Source organism: Bufo gargarizans, chromosome 6, assembly GCF_014858855.1.
Source record: "Bufo gargarizans isolate SCDJY-AF-19 chromosome 6, ASM1485885v1, whole genome shotgun sequence".
NCBI lineage: Eukaryota > Metazoa > Chordata > Amphibia > Anura > Bufonidae > Bufo > Bufo gargarizans.
Window position 1 is genome coordinate 4828747 of NC_058085.1, and position 19281 is coordinate 4848027.

The following is a 19281-nucleotide window of genomic DNA, read 5'->3' on the forward strand; positions in this document are numbered from 1 at the left end:
AATCCCTCCAGATAAGTATAGGAGGTGGGAAGGAATAAAAAGAAATGTCTTTTACGAGTAATCTTCCCCCAGTGTGTTAGGAGCAGGTGAGGTCCTCCGGGATCACTTGACCTAGGCCCAGATAATTAACCATAAATGACTCCATCAATACCACATCTGCTTCCTATCCACTGCTCATGATGGGATCCATTTATATTCCAGGGACCAAACGACCTCAGAGCTAATTAACTGACCAACCAGACAATGGAAGCCGTCAAGGATGGGACCGAAGAGCCATTCACTTTTTTATTTTTTTTATTTTTATTATTTATAAGAGAACATTATAAAATCTTAATTTTTTTCATAATTTAATATACTTACAATTTTTTTTTTCTTGAGATCACCATAAACCAAGTACAGTATACTATAAAGGCAGACCATGCAACCACTCTGGGGCTTTTAGAAGAAGGGGACCCAACCCCATTTGGTCCCAACTTCTTTGGATGGACAACCTGAACAGGACTCTGCTCCCCAGAGGAACTTCACTGTTGGCAAATAAAAGGAAGGGAATTGGCCCTGAAATGACAAAGATGTGGAGGAGAAAACAAATGCTAAGCCCTTTTTTCTGGGAGCCCATTTTGATTTTTACTGTGGTGCCTTCTCCCTGTGTTTTACACTGGACTCTGCTGATCCTATGTATTATTTAGTTGTTTATTCATCTAAATATGCAGCTAACCACCACTGGTTCTAGAAGCTAGGCTCACATCGGAGCACTCGTGATTTCAGAAGCTGGACCCTCAGTGTTTCAAGGAGCCAGACCCACAGCTGATCATCACTGGTTCCAGGAGCCAAATCTGCATACAGGAGATGGACCTTCAGGTGATCACCATTGGCTTCAGTAGCCAGACCTGCAGCTGATCACTGGTGGTTCCAGGAGTCGGACCAGCAGCTCATCACAAGTAGTTCCCAGGAGCTGGACCCACAACTGATCACTTGTGTTTCTAGGAGCCAGACCTGCAGATGATCACTAGTGGTTCCAGAAGCATGACCCACATCCAGGAGCTGGACCTGCAAGTGATCACTAGTGGTTCCAGAAGCATGACCCACATCCAGGAGCTGGACCTGCAAGTGATCACTAGTGGTTCCAGGAGGCAGACCTGCAGATGATCACTGGTGGTTCCAAAAGCATGACCCACTTCCAGAAGCTGGACCTGAAAGTGATCACCAGTGGTTCCAGGAGCAAGACCTGCAACTAATCGCCAGTGGTTCCAGAAGCCAGGCCTACATTTGATCACTGGACCAGCTATTCATGAGAAAACCTCCTTACTCTAAAAAGTGACCTGGTGCTTTGACCCGCAGAGCCGAATGTGGTCCCTTTCCCAAGCTTGAGGTCTTTTGTTGAATTCTCAAGCCTTCAGGACTGAATCCATAACTGTAATATCTACATTTGAGGTTGTGATGGAGAGTCGCCATCCTGGGTTATGTACATCCTCATCCATCCTCTCATCACTGCCTGATGTGTGTCAAGAGGCAATGAGGATATCAATACCAATGAACCAGTGCCCAAGACTGGGCCGCACCCCATAATGGAGGTAGCACCCCCCCATCCCACGACTAACACTCATTGCTTTTCAGGGATAATATATAGATGAGAACAGGGGAACGCTCCATCTCTGCCCCGAAATTCTGTACATTTTATGTGTATTCAATCAGAACACGCAAAGTAATAGCAATACTATAAAAAAAAATACACAAAAATATAAGGAATAATAATTGTACTAGAACTGAAATGATGATAAAAAATGATTGTAAACAATAAAAAACCTAAAGTAAATTAAAGATATTATGATATATATATTACATTCTATAAAAGATATGGAATTATTTTAGTGTTTACCCCCCAAATTAGAAATGTTCTTCTGTTTTTTCATGTATTTCTATTACTGTTGTATTATAATTTTATGGTGTTCTAGTGTTAATATCATCCCTCTGCTATGGCTAAAAAAAAAAAAGAATGAAAAAAAAATTCTGCCTGCAGCTTCCAGGCGGTTGTGGGATTTCCCAGCTCTTGCGCTTCATTTACAATTTGAATGGATTTTTTTTTAGCCCTGCTTCTGATAACCCTTCAGTCCACGCGCTGATGACATGAGGGAGGTGTGAGAGCGCGCTGCTCGACTGGGCAGAGTCCACGCTGTTACTACCTCAGGACACGGTGACAGAATTAACGCAGCTCCAGAGCAGCGTGCAGGGCTAATGTTCAGCTCCTGAGCACCCCGTCCTCCCGCCGACACCATCACAAAAAAAAAACATGTCAGACACCGAGACCAGCTTTGACGATGCTTCTTGCCTCTCTCCGCAGAGTCCCGGGTCCCCGTCACCCACCAGAAGGCAGTCCAAGGAGACGACCATCACGGTGAGTACCCTCTCAGCCTTGTTACTATGACGATGTAGCCATGAGAGCAGCAGCGAGAAGCAGCAAATATGGAGACGAGCCGGATTGTTACATTTGTAGACCAATTCAAAAACATCTGAAAAAAACAAAATTCCAGATGGATCCCTGCTGCCCGCGGGAGCTGGGGAGGGTGTCGATTGTATAGAGCGAGGTTGGGGGGGGGGGGTTTTATTACCCCATTAATACATTTTCAACCGAGCTGCAATGGCTGGAGAGCAAGATTTGCTGCCATCGCTCTGATTTAGGGGTTAATTAACAAAAAAATTATTTAAAAAAATCACTTTATGTTTATTAGGATTTATTTTCCAGTATTTAGCATTTTATATCTTTTGCGTTTTTTAAGAAAAATTTTCATTTTTTTTGGATGTGATGATCAGACCGTTACTGCTGCAAGATATCCCAAAATAACGGTCTGTCGGCAAAATACGGGATTAGCCCCCGTTTACAGGACACAGGAGCCTGCAGGTGTCGGACACCTGAGCTCGCCCCAAGGCAAGCAACAGGCAAGCGGAGCCCCCGCCATCTGCACAGCGGCTTCACCAAAAATGCTTAAAAAAATTCAGAATGGAATCTTCTTCCTGCGGTTGGAGGGGGGGGGGGGGCAGGTTAATATGGGGGGGGGGCAGGGTAATATGGGGGGGGGCCAGGTTAATATGGGGGGGGGGGTGATTGACGGTGAGTAGGAGAGACTCTGTGTACATGGGGGGCTGGGGGGGAGGAGCAGAGGAGATGCAGATGATGGAATCCACCCGGAGCATGACTGCATCGCCACGATCTGCAGCGTCCTGACCCCGCTGTCCACCCCGTGATATATTTATGTTAAGAAAAATTACATTTTCTTATTTTGTAAAATGTATTTTGAATCAGTTTTTAACAATTTATCCCAAAATTAATAATACAAAAAAATTGTGCAGTTGTCGACTGTGGAGCTGGAAATGTGTATCCATATACCATAGGGGGCTACACTGCCACGTCCGCCCCCCCCCCCCCCCCCACAACAGTCAGTGGAATCTCACGACTTCTACTTGGCGACGTCTGGTTATATCTCTGAGAATTTCATTCGAGTTCCATGATGGGTCTGATAGACAGTATCACACAGGATTAGATACACAGCTCAGCAGACAGTATCACACAGGATTAGATACACAGCTCAGCAGGCAGTATCACACAGGATTAGATACACAGCTCAGCAGGCAGTATCACACAGGATAGGATTAGATACACAGTTCAGCAGACAGTATCACACAGGATAGGATTAGATACACAGCTCAGCAGACAGTATCACACAGGATAGGATTAGATACACAGCTCAGCAGGCAGTATCACACAGGAGAGGATTAGATACACAGCTCAGCAGACAGTATCACACGGGATAGGATTAGATACACAGCTCAGCAGACAGTATCACACAGGAGAGGATTAGATACACAGCTCAGCAGACAATATCACACAGGATAGGATTAGATACACAGCTCAGCAGACAGTATTACACATGATAGGATTAGATACACAGCTCAGCAGACAGTATCACACAGGATAGGATTAGATACACAGCTCAGCAGACAGTATTACACATGATAGGATTAGATACACAGCTCAGCAGGCAGTATCACACAGGATAGGATTAGATACACAGCTCAGCAGGCAGTATCACACAGGATAGGATTAGATACACAGCTCAGCAGACAGTATCACACAGGATTAGATACACAGCTCAGCAGGCAGTATCACACAGGATAGGATTAGATACACAGCTCAGCAGGCAGTATCACACAGGATAGGATTAGATACACAGCTCAGCAGACAGTATCACACAGGACAGGATTAGATACACAGCTCAGCAGACAGTATCACACAGGATTAGATACACAGCTCAGCAGACAGTATCACACAGGATTAGATACACAGCTCAGCAGACAGTATCACACAGGATTAGATACACAGCTCAGCAGACAGTATCACACAGGATTAGATACACAGCTCAGCAGGCAGTATCACACAGGATAGGATTAGATACACATCTCAGCAGACAGTATCACACAGGATAGGATTAGATACACAGCTCAGCAGACAGTATCACACAGGATAGGATTAGATACACAGCTCAGCAGACAGTATCATACAGGATAGGATTAGATACACAGCTCAGCAGGCTGTATCACACAGGATAGGATTAGATACACAGCTCAGCAGACAGTATCACACAGGACAGGATTAGATACACAGCTCAGCAGACAGTATCACACAGGATAGGATTAGATACACAGCTCAGCAGGCAGTATCACACAGGAGAGGATTAGATACACAGCTCAGCAGGCAGTATCACACAGGAGAGGATTAGATACACAGCTCAGCAGGCAGTATCACACAGGACAGGATTAGATACACAGCTCAGCAGACAGTATCACACAGGATAGGATTAGATACACAGCTCAGCAGACAGTATCACACGGGATAGGATTAGATACACAGCTCAGCAGACAGTATCACACAGGAGAGGATTAGATACACAGCTCAGCAGACAATATCACACAGGATAGGATTAGATACACAGCTCAGCAGACAGTATTACACATGATAGGATTAGATACACAGCTCAGCAGGCAGTATCACACAGGATAGGATTAGATACACAGCTCAGCAGGCAGTATCACACAGGATAGGATTAGATACACAGCTCAGCAGGCAGTATCACACAGGATAGGATTAGATACACAGCTCAGCAGGCAGTATCACACAGGACAGGATTAGATACACAGCTCAGCAGGCAGTATCACACAGGATAGGAGCTAGAGTGAACCCTCCATTACGATATAGCTTCATAATCAGAATATGGTTTGTAATGGTTTGGAGAAGATGATGGTGAAGGCATGTGAGTGTCTGACAGCACCATCATCAAGATCAAATCTAAAAGAGTCAGTTTTGGAGTAAACATCCTCAGTATCACATTAGTCGCCTCTCCTGGATCACTCCTATTTCACAGGTCCTCAGTGGTGCCATTCTTCATGGACAGCTGACCATTCTTAGCCTCTAGCTTTTGGATCAGATCAGAGACAGGGGGGGAAACCTGCAGATAATTACAGATGCTTGTAGGTCTTAGCCAGGGCTCTCATCTCTAGATCTTCAGTTGTCTCCTGGGGATCTCTTTTAGGACATCAGCCTTATGTTCCTGACTTTTCTTGCTCGGCTCGTTCACGACTTGGACAGACTCGTCTGTCTCCCCTCTTTTGAATGTGTATTCTTCTCAAAGTCGTCTTAGAGCGTTTATTTAGAAAATTATCCCAATGTCCTTGGTGTTCTGAATTGTTTTAGAAGGTGGCATAGACTCAGGACTTGTCCTTAGGTATCTCAGGAACTTCAGGTGGATGGAGCATTTTCTGTTCTCCAGGTTGATGATAGGTTCACCGATTATGTATTCTGCTGACTCCCTGTGATCTCTCAGGTGGTCATCACACAGAGAAGTTCCTATAGATGTGTGAATTGTGGTCTACATTTAGCAAAGCAAAGCTATTCTGCAATGTCACACAGTGTCAGGTTGTTCTTGATCTCCTCTCCATATTCCACCTCTTTGTTTATGACCTCCATGTCATGTTCTTGATGGAGAAATTAAAAAACAATTATGGATGTTAAAAAAAAAAAATTTTATTTTTGATATCCTCAACGCTGTGATACTCACTCACATCATTCACATCACTAATCCATGTAAAGCTGTATTACCAGGACCTGATGAAGGCTGTGCAAATCTTGAAAGGTTGAAGATGTTTTGTCCTATAGAATATTACTTCTATAACATCCAAAAGACACATATATACCTTGTGTACCTCTGTAGGTCAGAAAGAAAGACCCTTATAGTAGAGAACAAAATGTCTCCTTCTCCTGGTGCAGGCCCTATGTTTGCTGTATCTAACCCTTTAAGAACCACAACTTATTGGAGATCAGACTCTCTGACTGTTTCCACCAACCAACCTGTCAGCAATGATCTTCCTTTAATCAAGGAAATTACTGGCCTACCAAAATCTGACCTCCTTATTGGGTCAACCACTTTTCAGGCCCTTAAGTAGAGCAATATGGTGCCCATCACTGTGTCCCATCCATGCAGAGTAAACCTGACCATCTCATGTATGCAAAAATAAGCTGTATCCAGTATGCTCAACAGCATTGGCCATGAAGGACCTCTTCTGAACCCATGTCCTTGGGTTAAAGGCCCCAAAATTATCCTGACTGCCCTTTCTCAAAAAATCTCTCAACCAGAGATCATACATGAACTTCTTCCCAAAGAAGCCACCAAGATCCATTGTCTATTCTACCCAAATCCTTGTGAGTCCTATTAGTAAATTGGGACACCATGACCCATGGAGCAGTTTCTGGCTTCCATTAACCTACCTATGAGCAAGAAGGATGAAATTGGTCTCCTCTCTCTATTGGCCCCATAGCTGCCTCGGTGCTCTCATTTCGACTTGTTGATCCCGACCTCAATCTATAAATGTTGTCTAAATGAAGTTGGTCTCTCCATGAAGGGTTCACACTACAGCTCATTTTCTCCACTAGTCTCTGACCTTTTCCTCTGTATCTCAATGGGAACCATCAAACTCTTCTAATAGTGTTTAAAGTGCCAGATTGGTTTCTTAGGATCCTTCTATGTGGAGAGACAATTGGTTTTCTTGAAAATAGTCAAAGATAAATTCACATTAATAATGTGAAGCTCCAAAGAGCTCTTGTTACATGGGGTTAAAGAATATAATGCGAGAACTACAGGCACAACTGACAACCAGAGATGTGACCAATGATGAGCTCCATGAAACCGCCATCATGGACACTAGGAGGACTCGCTAATCACTGTCGGCCATGTGTATTGTATACAAGGATTTATCTATGAGCTAGGAAATAATTTAAAAGACGCAAACATTTAAAAAATAATTACAATATTGGAATATGATGTTTTTGTCTCCTACAGATAAACTGTGTCACGTTCCCTCACCCTGACACCATGCCGGAGCAGCAACTGCTAAAGCCCGCAGAGTGGAGCTACTGCGATTATTTCTGGGCAAGTCCTTCGACTTCTTGTATACAGTGATATGGAGCGTGCTGGTATAACCTGGGCATCTCCTGTATATAATTATATATGTACAGCTGGTATAACCTGGGCATCTCCTGTATATAATTATATATGTACAGCTGGTATAAGTTATACACCTTCTTGTATATAGTGATATGGAGCATGCTGGTATAACCTGGGTATATCCTGTATATAATTATATATGTACAGCTGGTATAACCTGGGCATCTCCTGTATATAATTATATATGTACAGCTGGTATAACCTGGGCATCTCCTGTATATAATTATATATGTACAGCTGGTATAACCTGGGTATCTCCTGTATATAATTATATATGTACAGCTGGTATAACCTGGGTATCTCCTGTATATAATTATATATGTACAGCTGGTATTACCTGGGTATCTCCTGTATATAATTATATATGTACAGCTGGTATAACCTGGGCATCTCCTGTATATAATTATATATGTACAGCTGGTATAAGTTATACATCTTCTTGTATATAGTGATATGGAGCGTGCTGGTATAACCTGGGCATCTCCTGTATATAATTATATATGTACAGCTGGTATAAGTTATACATCTTCTTGTATATAGTGATATGGAGCATGCTGGTATAACCTGGGCATCTCCTGTATATAATTATATATGTACAGCTGGTATAAGTTATACATCTTCTTGTATATAGTGATATGGAGCGTGCTGGTATAACCTGGGCATCTCCTGTATATAATTATATATGTACAGCTGGTATAAGTTATACATCTTCTTGTATATAGTGATATGGAGCATGCTGGTATAACCTGGGCATCTCCTGTATATAATTATATATGTACAGCTGGTATAACCTAGGTATCTCCTGTATATAATTATATATGTACAGCTGGTATAAGTTATACATCTTCTTGTATATAGTGATATGGAGCATGCTGGTATAACCTGGGCATCTCCTGTATATAATTATATATGTACAGCTGGTATAAGTTATACATCTTCTTGTATATAGTGATATGGAGCATGCTGGTATAACCTGGGCATCTCCTGTATATAATTATATATGTACAGCTGGTATAAGTTATACATCTTCTTGTATATAGTGATATGGAGCATGCTGGTATAACCTGGGCATCTCCTGTATATAATTATATATGTACAGCTGGTATAAGTTATACATCTTCTTGTATATAGTGATATGGAGCATGCTGGTATAACCTGGGCATCTCCTGTATATAATTATATATGTACAGCTGGTATAAGTTATACATCTTCTTGTATATAGTGATATGGACCATGCTGGTATAACCTGGGCATCTCCTGTATATAATTATATATGTACAGTTGGTATAACCTGGGCATCTCCTGTATATAATTATATATGTACAGCTGGTATAACCTGGGCATCTCCTGTATATAATTATATATGTACAGCTGGTATAACCTGGGCATCTCCTGTATATAATTATATATGTACAGCTGGTATATGTTATACATCTTCTTGTATATAGTGATATGGAGCATGCTGGTATAACCTGGGCATCTCCTGTATATAATTATATATGTACAGCTGGTATAACCTGGGCATCTCCTGTATATAATTATATATGTACAGCTGGTATAACCTGGGCATCTCCTGTATATAATTATATATGTACAGCTGGTATAAGTTATACATCTTCTTGTATATAGTGATATGGAGCATGCTGGTATAACCTGGGTATCTCCTGTATATAATTATATATGTACAGCTGGTATAACCTGGGTATCTCCTGTATATAGTGATATGGAGCATGCTGGTATAACCTGGGTATATCCTGTATATAATTATATATGTACAGCTGGTATAACCTGGGCATCTCCTGTATATAATTATATATGTACAGCTGGTATAAGTTATACATCTTCTTGTATATAGTGATATGGAGCATGCTGGTATAACCTGGGCATCTCCTGTATATAATTATATATGTACAGCTGGTATAAGTTATACATCTTCTTGTATATAGTGATATGGAGCGTGCTGGTATAACCTGGGCATCTCCTGTATATAATTATATATGTACAGCTGGTATAAGTTATACATCTTCTTGTATATAGTGATATGGAGCATGCTGGTATAACCTGGGCATCTCCTGTATATAATTATATATGTACAGCTGGTATAACCTAGGTATCTCCTGTATATAATTATATATGTACAGCTGGTATAAGTTATACATCTTCTTGTATATAGTGATATGGAGCATGCTGGTATAACCTGGGCATCTCCTGTATATAATTATATATGTACAGCTGGTATAAGTTATACATCTTCTTGTATATAGTGATATGGAGCATGCTGGTATAACCTGGGCATCTCCTGTATATAATTATATATGTACAGCTGGTATAAGTTATACATCTTCTTGTATATAGTGATATGGAGCATGCTGGTATAACCTGGGCATCTCCTGTATATAATTATATATGTACAGCTGGTATAAGTTATACATCTTCTTGTATATAGTGATATGGAGCATGCTGGTATAACCTGGGCATCTCCTGTATATAATTATATATGTACAGCTGGTATAAGTTATACATCTTCTTGTATATAGTGATATGGACCATGCTGGTATAACCTGGGCATCTCCTGTATATAATTATATATGTACAGTTGGTATAACCTGGGCATCTCCTGTATATAATTATATATGTACAGCTGGTATAACCTGGGCATCTCCTGTATATAATTATATATGTACAGCTGGTATAACCTGGGCATCTCCTGTATATAATTATATATGTACAGCTGGTATATGTTATACATCTTCTTGTATATAGTGATATGGAGCATGCTGGTATAACCTGGGCATCTCCTGTATATAATTATATATGTACAGCTGGTATAACCTGGGCATCTCCTGTATATAATTATATATGTACAGCTGGTATAACCTGGGCATCTCCTGTATATAATTATATATGTACAGCTGGTATAAGTTATACATCTTCTTGTATATAGTGATATGGAGCATGCTGGTATAACCTGGGTATCTCCTGTATATAATTATATATGTACAGCTGGTATAACCTGGGTATCTCCTGTATATAGTGATATGGAGCATGCTGGTATAACCTGGGTATATCCTGTATATAATTATATATGTACAGCTGGTATAACCTGGGCATCTCCTGTATATAATTATATATGTACAGCTGGTATAAGTTATACATCTTCTTGTATATAGTGATATGGAGCATGCTGGTATAACCTGGGCATCTCCTGTATATAATTATATATGTACAGCTGGTATAAGTTATACATCTTCTTGTATATAGTGATATGGAGCATGCTGGTATAACCTGGGCATCTCCTGTATATAATTATATATGTACAGCTGGTATAAGTTATACATCTTCTTGTATATAGTGATATGGAGCATGCTGGTATAACCTGGGTATCTCCTGTATATAATTATATATGTACAGCTGGTATAAGTTATACATCTTCTTGTATACAGTGATATGGAGCATGCTGGTATAACCTGGGCATCTCCTGTATATAATTATACATGTACAGCTGGTATAAGTTGAGCATTGTGTATAGCTGGTGTTGGTGTCTGCACCGTATTGTTCTCTCATAGTATGTTTCTCATGTCTGTTCAGATATTATTACACAGGAGTTCTATATGATGGATCAGTCCTTTAACCTTGTAATAATGTCACTTTTTACTCCTCCTTTGTGTCGGCTTCTTATCATCCTCTGCCATGTGACAGTTCTTTCCCCTGAGTCTCCTTCCTCAGGCTCCGCTGTCCTGCTCCTGCTGCATACTAATGATTGGCAGGTGCTAGTGGCTGCTCTGTGCTCCCAGCTGTCAATAGTGATCACTGTGTGTACGTCTGACAGGTCGGCGCTCACTATAGTCTTGAGATGGACTGGGAATACAGGCAAACACTTCTGTATCAGAGGCAGTATTATAGTAGTTATATTCTTGTACATAGGAGCAGTATTATAGTAGTTATATTCTTGTACATAGGAGCAGTATTATAGTAGTTATATTCTTGTACATAGGAGGCAGTATTATAGTAGGTATATTCTTGTACATAGGAGGCAGTATTATAGTAGTTATATTCTTGTACATAGGAGCAGTATTATAGTAGTTATATTCTTGTACATAGGAGCAGTATTATAGTAGTTATATTCTTGTACATAGGAGCAGTATTATAGTAGTTATATTCTTGTACATAGGAGGCAGTATTATAGCAGTTATATTCTTGTACATAGGAGACAGTATTATAGTAGTTATATTCTTGTACATAGGAGGCAGTATTATAGTAGTTATATTCTTGAACATAGGAGCAGTATTATAGTAGTTATATTATTGTACATAGGAGCAGTATTATAGTAGTTATATTCTTGTACATAGGAGGCAGTATTATAGTAGTTATATTCTTGTACATAGGAGCAGTATTATAGTAGTTATATTCTTGTACATAGGAGGAGTATTATAGTAGTTATATTCTTGTACATAGGAGGAGTATTATAGTAGTTATATTCTTGTACATAGGAGGCAGTATTATAGTAGTTATATTCTTGTACATAGGAGCAGTATAATAGTAGTTATATTCTTGTACATAGGAGCAGTATTATAGTAGTTATATTCTTGTACATAGGAGCAGTATTATAGTAGTTATATTCTTGTACATAGGAGCAGTATTATAGTAGTTATATTCTTGTACATAGGAGGCAGTATTATAGTAGTTATATTCTTGTACATAGGAGCAGTATTATAGTAGTTATATTCTTGTACATAGGAGGCAGTATTATAGTAGTTATATTCTTGTACATAGGAGCAGTATTATAGTAGTTATATTCTTGTACATAGGAGGCAGTATTATAGTAGTTATATTCTTGTACATAGGAGCAGTATTATAGTAGTTATATTCTTGTACATAGGAGGCAGTATTATAGTAGTTATATTCTAGTACATAGGAGGCAGTATTATAGCAGTTATATTCTTGTACATAGGAGCAGTATTATAGCAGTTATATTCTTGTACATAGGAGGCAGTATTATAGTAGTTATATTCTTGTACATAGGAGCAGTATTATAGTAGTTATATTCTTGTACATAGGAGGCAGTATTATAGTAGTTATATTCTTGTACATAGGAGCAGTATTATAGTAGTTATATTCTTGTACATAGGAGGCAGTATTATAGTAGTTATATTCTTGTACATAGGAGCAGTATTATAGTAGTTATATTCTAGTACATAGGAGGCAGTATTATAGCAGTTATATTCTTGTACATAGGAGCAGTATTATAGCAGTTATATCCTTGTACATAGGAGGCAGTATTATAGTAGTTATATTCTTGTACATAGGAGCAGTATTATAGTAGTTATATTCTTGTACATAGGAGCAGTGTTATAGTAGTTATATTCTTGTACATAGGAGTAGTATTATAGTAGTTCTATTCTTGTACATAGGAGGCAGTATTATAGTAGTTATATTCTTGTACAAAGGAGCAGTATTATAGTAGTTATATTCTAGTACATAGGAGCAGTATTATAGTAGTTATATTCTTGTACACAGGAGCAGTATTATAGTAGTTATATTCCTGTACATAGGAGCAGTATTATAGCAGTTATATCCTTGTACATAGGAAGTATTATAGTAGTTATATTCTTGTACATAGGAGGCAGTATTATAGTAGTTCTATTCTTGTACATAGGAGCAGTATTATAGTAGTTATATTCTTGTACATAGGAGGCAGTATTATAGTAGTTATATTCCTGTACATAGGAGCAGTATAATAGTAGTTATATTCCTGTACATAGGAGCAGTATTATAGTAGTTATATTCTTGTACATAGGAGCAGTATTATAGTAGTTATATTCTTGTACATAGGAGCAGTATTATAGTAGTTATATTCTTGTACATAGGAGCAGTATTATAGTAGTTATATTCTTGTACATAGGAGCAGTATTATAGTAGTTATATTCTTGTACATAGGAGCAGTATTATAGTAGTTATATTCCTGTACATAGGAGCAGTATTATAGTAGTTATATTCCTGTACATAGGAGCAGTATTATAGTAGTTATATTCTTGTGTATAATAGGCAGTGTTAGGCCCCTTGCAGACGAGCGTGTCCGGATGCGTTGCGTCTGTGATCAGGGAAAATCGTGCGAGTAGCTATGCAATTGCAGTCTGTTTTGACTGCAATTGCGTACCGATGTTCAGTTTTTATTGCGCGGGTACAATGTGTTTTGCATGCGCGTGATTAAAAACTAATTGTGGTATCCAGACCCAAACCCGGACGTCTTCACTGAAGTTCAGATTAGGTTATCTGTATATTTTATTACTTTCCCTTATACCATTATTATAAGGGAAAATAATGGCATTCTTAATACAGAATGCTTACTAAAATGTGGCTTTAAGGGTTAATAAAAAATAAATAAAAATTCACTCCCCTTAATTAACATGTGTGTGTGTGTATGTATGTATATATATATATATATATATATATATATATATATATATATATACAATTTTTTTTTTTATATTCTTGTCCACAGGAACAGGACTGTATAATGTTTATAATTGATTTTCAGAATTTCAGATAATTCATTTATTCATTCGGATTCTTGTTTTATAGGCAGATAAAAAAGATCCGCAAGGAAACAGCTCGGTGACCGGGTTTGAAGAACTCCTCCAGAAACAGCTTAAAGGAAAACAAATGCAGAAGGAGATGGCAGAATTCATCCGTGAACGGTATTCATGATATTCTTCTCCTAATAACCGCTGCCCTTTCCCCCCGGGCTTTAACCTAATTCACTCACACTGAAACTCTAAAGGAAAACTCTGCAGACTTTCTTGGCGCATTATAATTGTGAATATTCATGAGGAGGGGGTGGAGCCAGCTGTCAGGTGGTGCGGCCTCATCCTCCGTGTGGAGGGGAGATTCAGATCAATGGTTCGTGGACCTTGGTGGGTACTATATCTCCTTGAGGAGTCTTCTCCTCTGGAATTCTCCACTGACGGAGATTTTCCCAGGTCCCGGTTGGATATTAGTCCGGAGATATGGGGGGGCCCCAGAACAGTTATCAGGTTAACGTCTCTAAGGGCCAGTAGATGTCACACTTTCTATCCAGACACCATGCTTGGCCTATGGAGAGGGGAGCGCTGAATAGGTATAGGGCGGAGTCAGATTTAAGCAGGGGTGGGGCTTTTTCTGTTTCTGGGCCCTAGAGCAGCCGCCTGGACCCATTCTTGCTCAGTTTTGCAAATCTAGTGGGAAAACCTAGAAGACTGTATCCTGATTTTTCCATAGTTAGGTTGGACTCCACGATCCATGTTCTTTAACCAAAGCACTAGAACACCCCCTGTGTCTTGGCTCCTCCCTTAGCCTTCTATTCAGTTGCAGCCCATTAAAGGGATTCTCCAGAAATTACCTTTTTTATTTCATTTTTCCTGTAATTTACTTCTCAGGATCAAGATTGAGGAAGAATATGCCAAAAACTTGGCAAAACTGTCCCAGAATTCTCTGGCGTCACAAGAGGAAGGGTGAGTCGTCTGCAGATCATTACATTGTCCTACAATCATCTGCATACTGAACGTTTGACATCCAGAAATCAGAGAGTTAGCCAAAAAAGGGGCGGAGTTGTGACTTCTTTTACTGGGGAATAAAAAAAGCTTACCATAAATAACAAAGGCAGGTGTAGTATAAGGTGTGTGGATCTCATGTCTGATCACATGTCATTATATCAGTGATGTCATCAGCAGGAGGCGGGGCTGTGACAACCTCTCAGACAGGATATACAGGCAGGCTGTCAGCAGTAATAGATGTTCCTGTAGTATAAGGAGTGTGGGTCTCATGTCTTATCACATGTCATTATATCAGTGATGTCATCAGCAGGGGGCGGGGCTGTGACTACCTCTCAGACATGATATACAGGCAGGTTGTCAGCAGTAATAGATGTTCCTGTAGTATAAGGTGTGTGATCTCATGTCTGATCACATGTCATTATATCAGTGATGTCATCAGCAGGGGGCGGGGCTGTGACTACCTCTCAGACAGGATATACAGGCAGGTTGTCAGCAGTAATAGATGTTCCTGTAGTATAAGGTGTGTGGATCTCATGTCTGATCACATGTCATTATATCAGTGATGTCATCAGCAGGGGGCGGGGCTGTGACAACCTCTCAGACATGATATACAGGCAGGTTGTCAGCAGTAATAGATGTTCCTGTAGTATAAGGTGTGTGATCTCATGTCTGATCACATGTCATTATATCAGTGATGTCATCAGCAGGGGGCGGGGCTGTGACTACCTCTCAGACATGATATACAGGCAGGTTGTCAGCAGTAATAGATGTTCCTGTAGTATAAGGTGTGTGGATCTCATGTCTGATCACATGTCATTATATCAGTGATGTCATCAGCAGGGGGCGGGGCTGTGACTACCTCTCAGACAGGATATACAGGCAGGTTGTCAGCAGTAATAGATGTTCCTGTAGTATAAGGTGTGTGGATCTCATGTCTGATCACATGTCATTATATCAGTGATGTCATCAGCAGGGGGCGGGGCTGTGACTACCTCTCAGACAGGATATACAGGCAGGTTGTCAGCAGTTATAGATGTTCCTGTAGTATAAGGAGTGTGGATCTCATGTCTGATCACATGTCATTATATCAGTGATGTCATCAGCAGGAGGCGGGGCTGTGACTACCTCTCAGAGAGGATATACAGGCAGGTTGTCAGCAGTAATAGATGTTCCTGTAGTATAAGGTGTGTGGATCTCATGTCTGATCACATGTCATTATATCAGTGATGTCATCAGCAGGGGCGGGGCTGTGACTACCTCTCAGACATGATATACAGGCAAGTTGTCAGCAGTAATAGATATTCCTGTAGTATAAGGTGTGTGGATCTCATGTCATTATATCAGTGATGTCATCAGCAGGGGGCGGGGCTGTGACTACCTCTCAGACAGGATATACAGGCAGGTTGTCAGCAGTAATAGATGTTCCTGTATTATAAGGTGTGTGGATCTCATGTCTGATCACATGTCATTATATCAGTGATGTCATCAGCAGGGGGCGGGGCTGTGACTACCTCTCAGACAGGATATACAGGCAGGTTGTCAGCAGTAATAGATGTTCCTGTAGTATAAGGTGTGTGGATCTTATGTCTGATCACATGTCATTATATTAGTGATGTCATCAGCAGGGGGCAGGGCTGTGACTACCTCTCAGACAGGATATACAGGCAGGTTGTCAGCAGTAATAGATGTTCCTGTAGTATAAGGTGTGTGATTTCATGTCTGATCACGTCATTATATCAGTGATGTCATCAGCAGGGGGCGGGGCAGTGACTACCTCTCAGACAGGATATACAGGCAGGTTGTCAGCAGTAATAGATGTTCCTGTAGTATAAGGTGTGTGGATCTCATGTCTGATCACATGTCATTATATCAGTGATGTCATCAGCAGGGGGCGGGGCTGTGACTACCTCTCAGACAGGATATACAGGCAGGTTGTCAGCAGTAATAGATGTTCCTGTAGTATAAGGTGTGTGGATCTCATGTCTGATCACGTCATTATATCAGTGATGTCATCAGCAGGGGGCGGGGCTGTGACAACCTCTCAGACAGGATATACAGCAGGTTGTCAGCAGTAATAGATGTTCCTGTAGTATAAGGTGTGTGATTTCATGTCTGATCACGTCATTATATCAGTGATGTCATCAGCAGGGGGCGGGGCAGTGACTACCTCTCAGACAGGATATACAGGCAGGTTGTCAGCAGTAATAGATGAATAGATGTTCCTGTAGTATAAGGTGTGTGGATCTCTTGGACATGTACTTGAGCCTTTGCTTTTTCTCCCACAGAATTACAGTTTGTTTTTTCATTGGTTCCTGCAGCTAGGTGGCGCTCTTGTCTGTTGCTAGTTCATTAGATCAGATTGTGGTTATGCTCATAGACCTCATCTTTCTGGGAGATCTCTCAGTTCGGGTTCCCTTCTTCCTGAACATTTAAATATCTATGATCAGAGGTTCATGAAGACGCTGCCTTCACACCAGTGACGTCTCTGCTGCAGCCTCATGTTTTCCTGTAGAGCTGTAGGTGTAATCCTGTCGGCGGGGGCAGCGCTTGGTCTTGTACTGTACATGGGGGGGTCTCTGGTTTATGGTATCTATGGCATACGTTATTTTTCTTATATAGCTGTATTTCTTGTCCTGCATCGCCCTCTAGTGGCCTCCCTGAGCGATTACAACGCTATTTGCCACACTGCGGCCACTTGTTTCGTTAAGCCGCATGTGGTCTCACTACATAATTCTTTTGTGACACTCCATGAATAATTCCTTTTACCAGAACAGGGGGATCAGAGAAAGATAAAGAACGCGACCCGGGGAGTTATCCCTGAGAACACAATGCGAAAGTGATTATGCAGAAGCAAAGGCGGCTGGAAGGAGCCAATAACCCATTGTAGTACGGAATCCGAGGATTTTTACAAGCACCATCTTTCAAATTCAGGGGTGGTTTGCTAAAATTTAAAGGGGAACTAAGATAATTATTGGCTAGAAGTCTGGCTGGTAAACATTGCTTGGCTCAGATGGTGCCCATGAGGGTGTCGGCAATTGCTCAGTCATCCAAAAACTACAAAAACGCGGTAAATGTGAATAGATAGTTCTGGTTGCACATATTTCTATCCCACATCCTATGGCAAAGCATTTTATGAAAAGCATTTATCAAGCTGAGTAATCGTAAAGGTTTGCCTCGCTGGACTAGCACACCATATAGTAACAGCAGCACCGGGCACAGTTCATGGGGATATGACGCACTATACAGCGCCAGGCACAGTTCATGGGGATATGACCCGCTATACAGCACCAGGCACAGTTCATGGGGATATGACACACTATACAGCACCGGGCACAGTTCATGGGGATATGACACGCTATACAGCACCAGGTACAGTTCATGGGGATATGACGCACTATACAGCACCAGGTACAGTTCATGGGGATATGACGCGCTATACAGCACCAGGCACAGTACATGGGGATATGACACGCTATACAGCACCAGGTACAGTTCATGGGGATATGACGCACTATACAGCACCAGGTACAGTTCATGGGGATATGACACACTATACAGCACCAGGCACAGTTCATGGGGATATGACGCACTATACAGCGCCAGGCACAGTTCATGGGGATATGACGCACTATACAGCACCAGGCACAGTTCATGGGGGTATGACACACTATACAGCACCAGGCACAGTTCATGGGGATATGACCCGCTATACAGCACCAGGCACAGTTCATGGGGATATGACACACTATACAGCACCAGGCACAGTTCATGGGGATATGACACGCTATACAGCACCAGGTACAGTTCATGGGGATATGACGCACTATACAGCACCAGGTACAGTTCATGGGGATATGACTCGCTATACAGCACCAGGCACAGTTCATGGGGATATGACACGCTATACAGCACCAGGTACAGTTCATGGGGATATGACGCACTATACAGCACCAGGTACAGTTCATGGGGATATGACACACTATACAGCACCAGGCACAGTTCATGGGGATATGACGCACTATACAGCGCCAGGCACAGTTCATGGGGATATGACGCACTATACAGCACCAGGCACAGTTCATGGGGGTATGACACACTATACAGCACCAGGCACAGTTCATGGGGATATGACACACTATACAGCGCCAGGCACAGTTCTGGGGATAGGACACACTATACAGCGCCAGGCACAGTTCATG

At 41.1% G+C, this 19281-nt stretch overlaps 1 protein-coding gene across 4 annotated transcripts in view; it reads left to right on the forward strand.

Moving 5' to 3' along the window:
* The window catches only part of LOC122941177 (growth arrest-specific protein 7-like), a 178342-nt gene that overhangs the window by 148558 nt on the left and 10503 nt on the right, over positions 1 to 19281 (forward strand). For all 4 annotated transcript variants that reach the window (XM_044298218.1, XM_044298219.1, XM_044298221.1 and 1 more), the window contains 4 exons: positions 2339 to 2392; positions 7386 to 7475; positions 14133 to 14248; positions 14966 to 15040. In XM_044298218.1, the coding sequence (XP_044154153.1) occupies positions 2339 to 2392; positions 7386 to 7475; positions 14133 to 14248; positions 14966 to 15040 (335 nt within the window). The remainder of the gene's footprint in view (positions 1 to 2338; positions 2393 to 7385; positions 7476 to 14132; positions 14249 to 14965; positions 15041 to 19281) is intronic.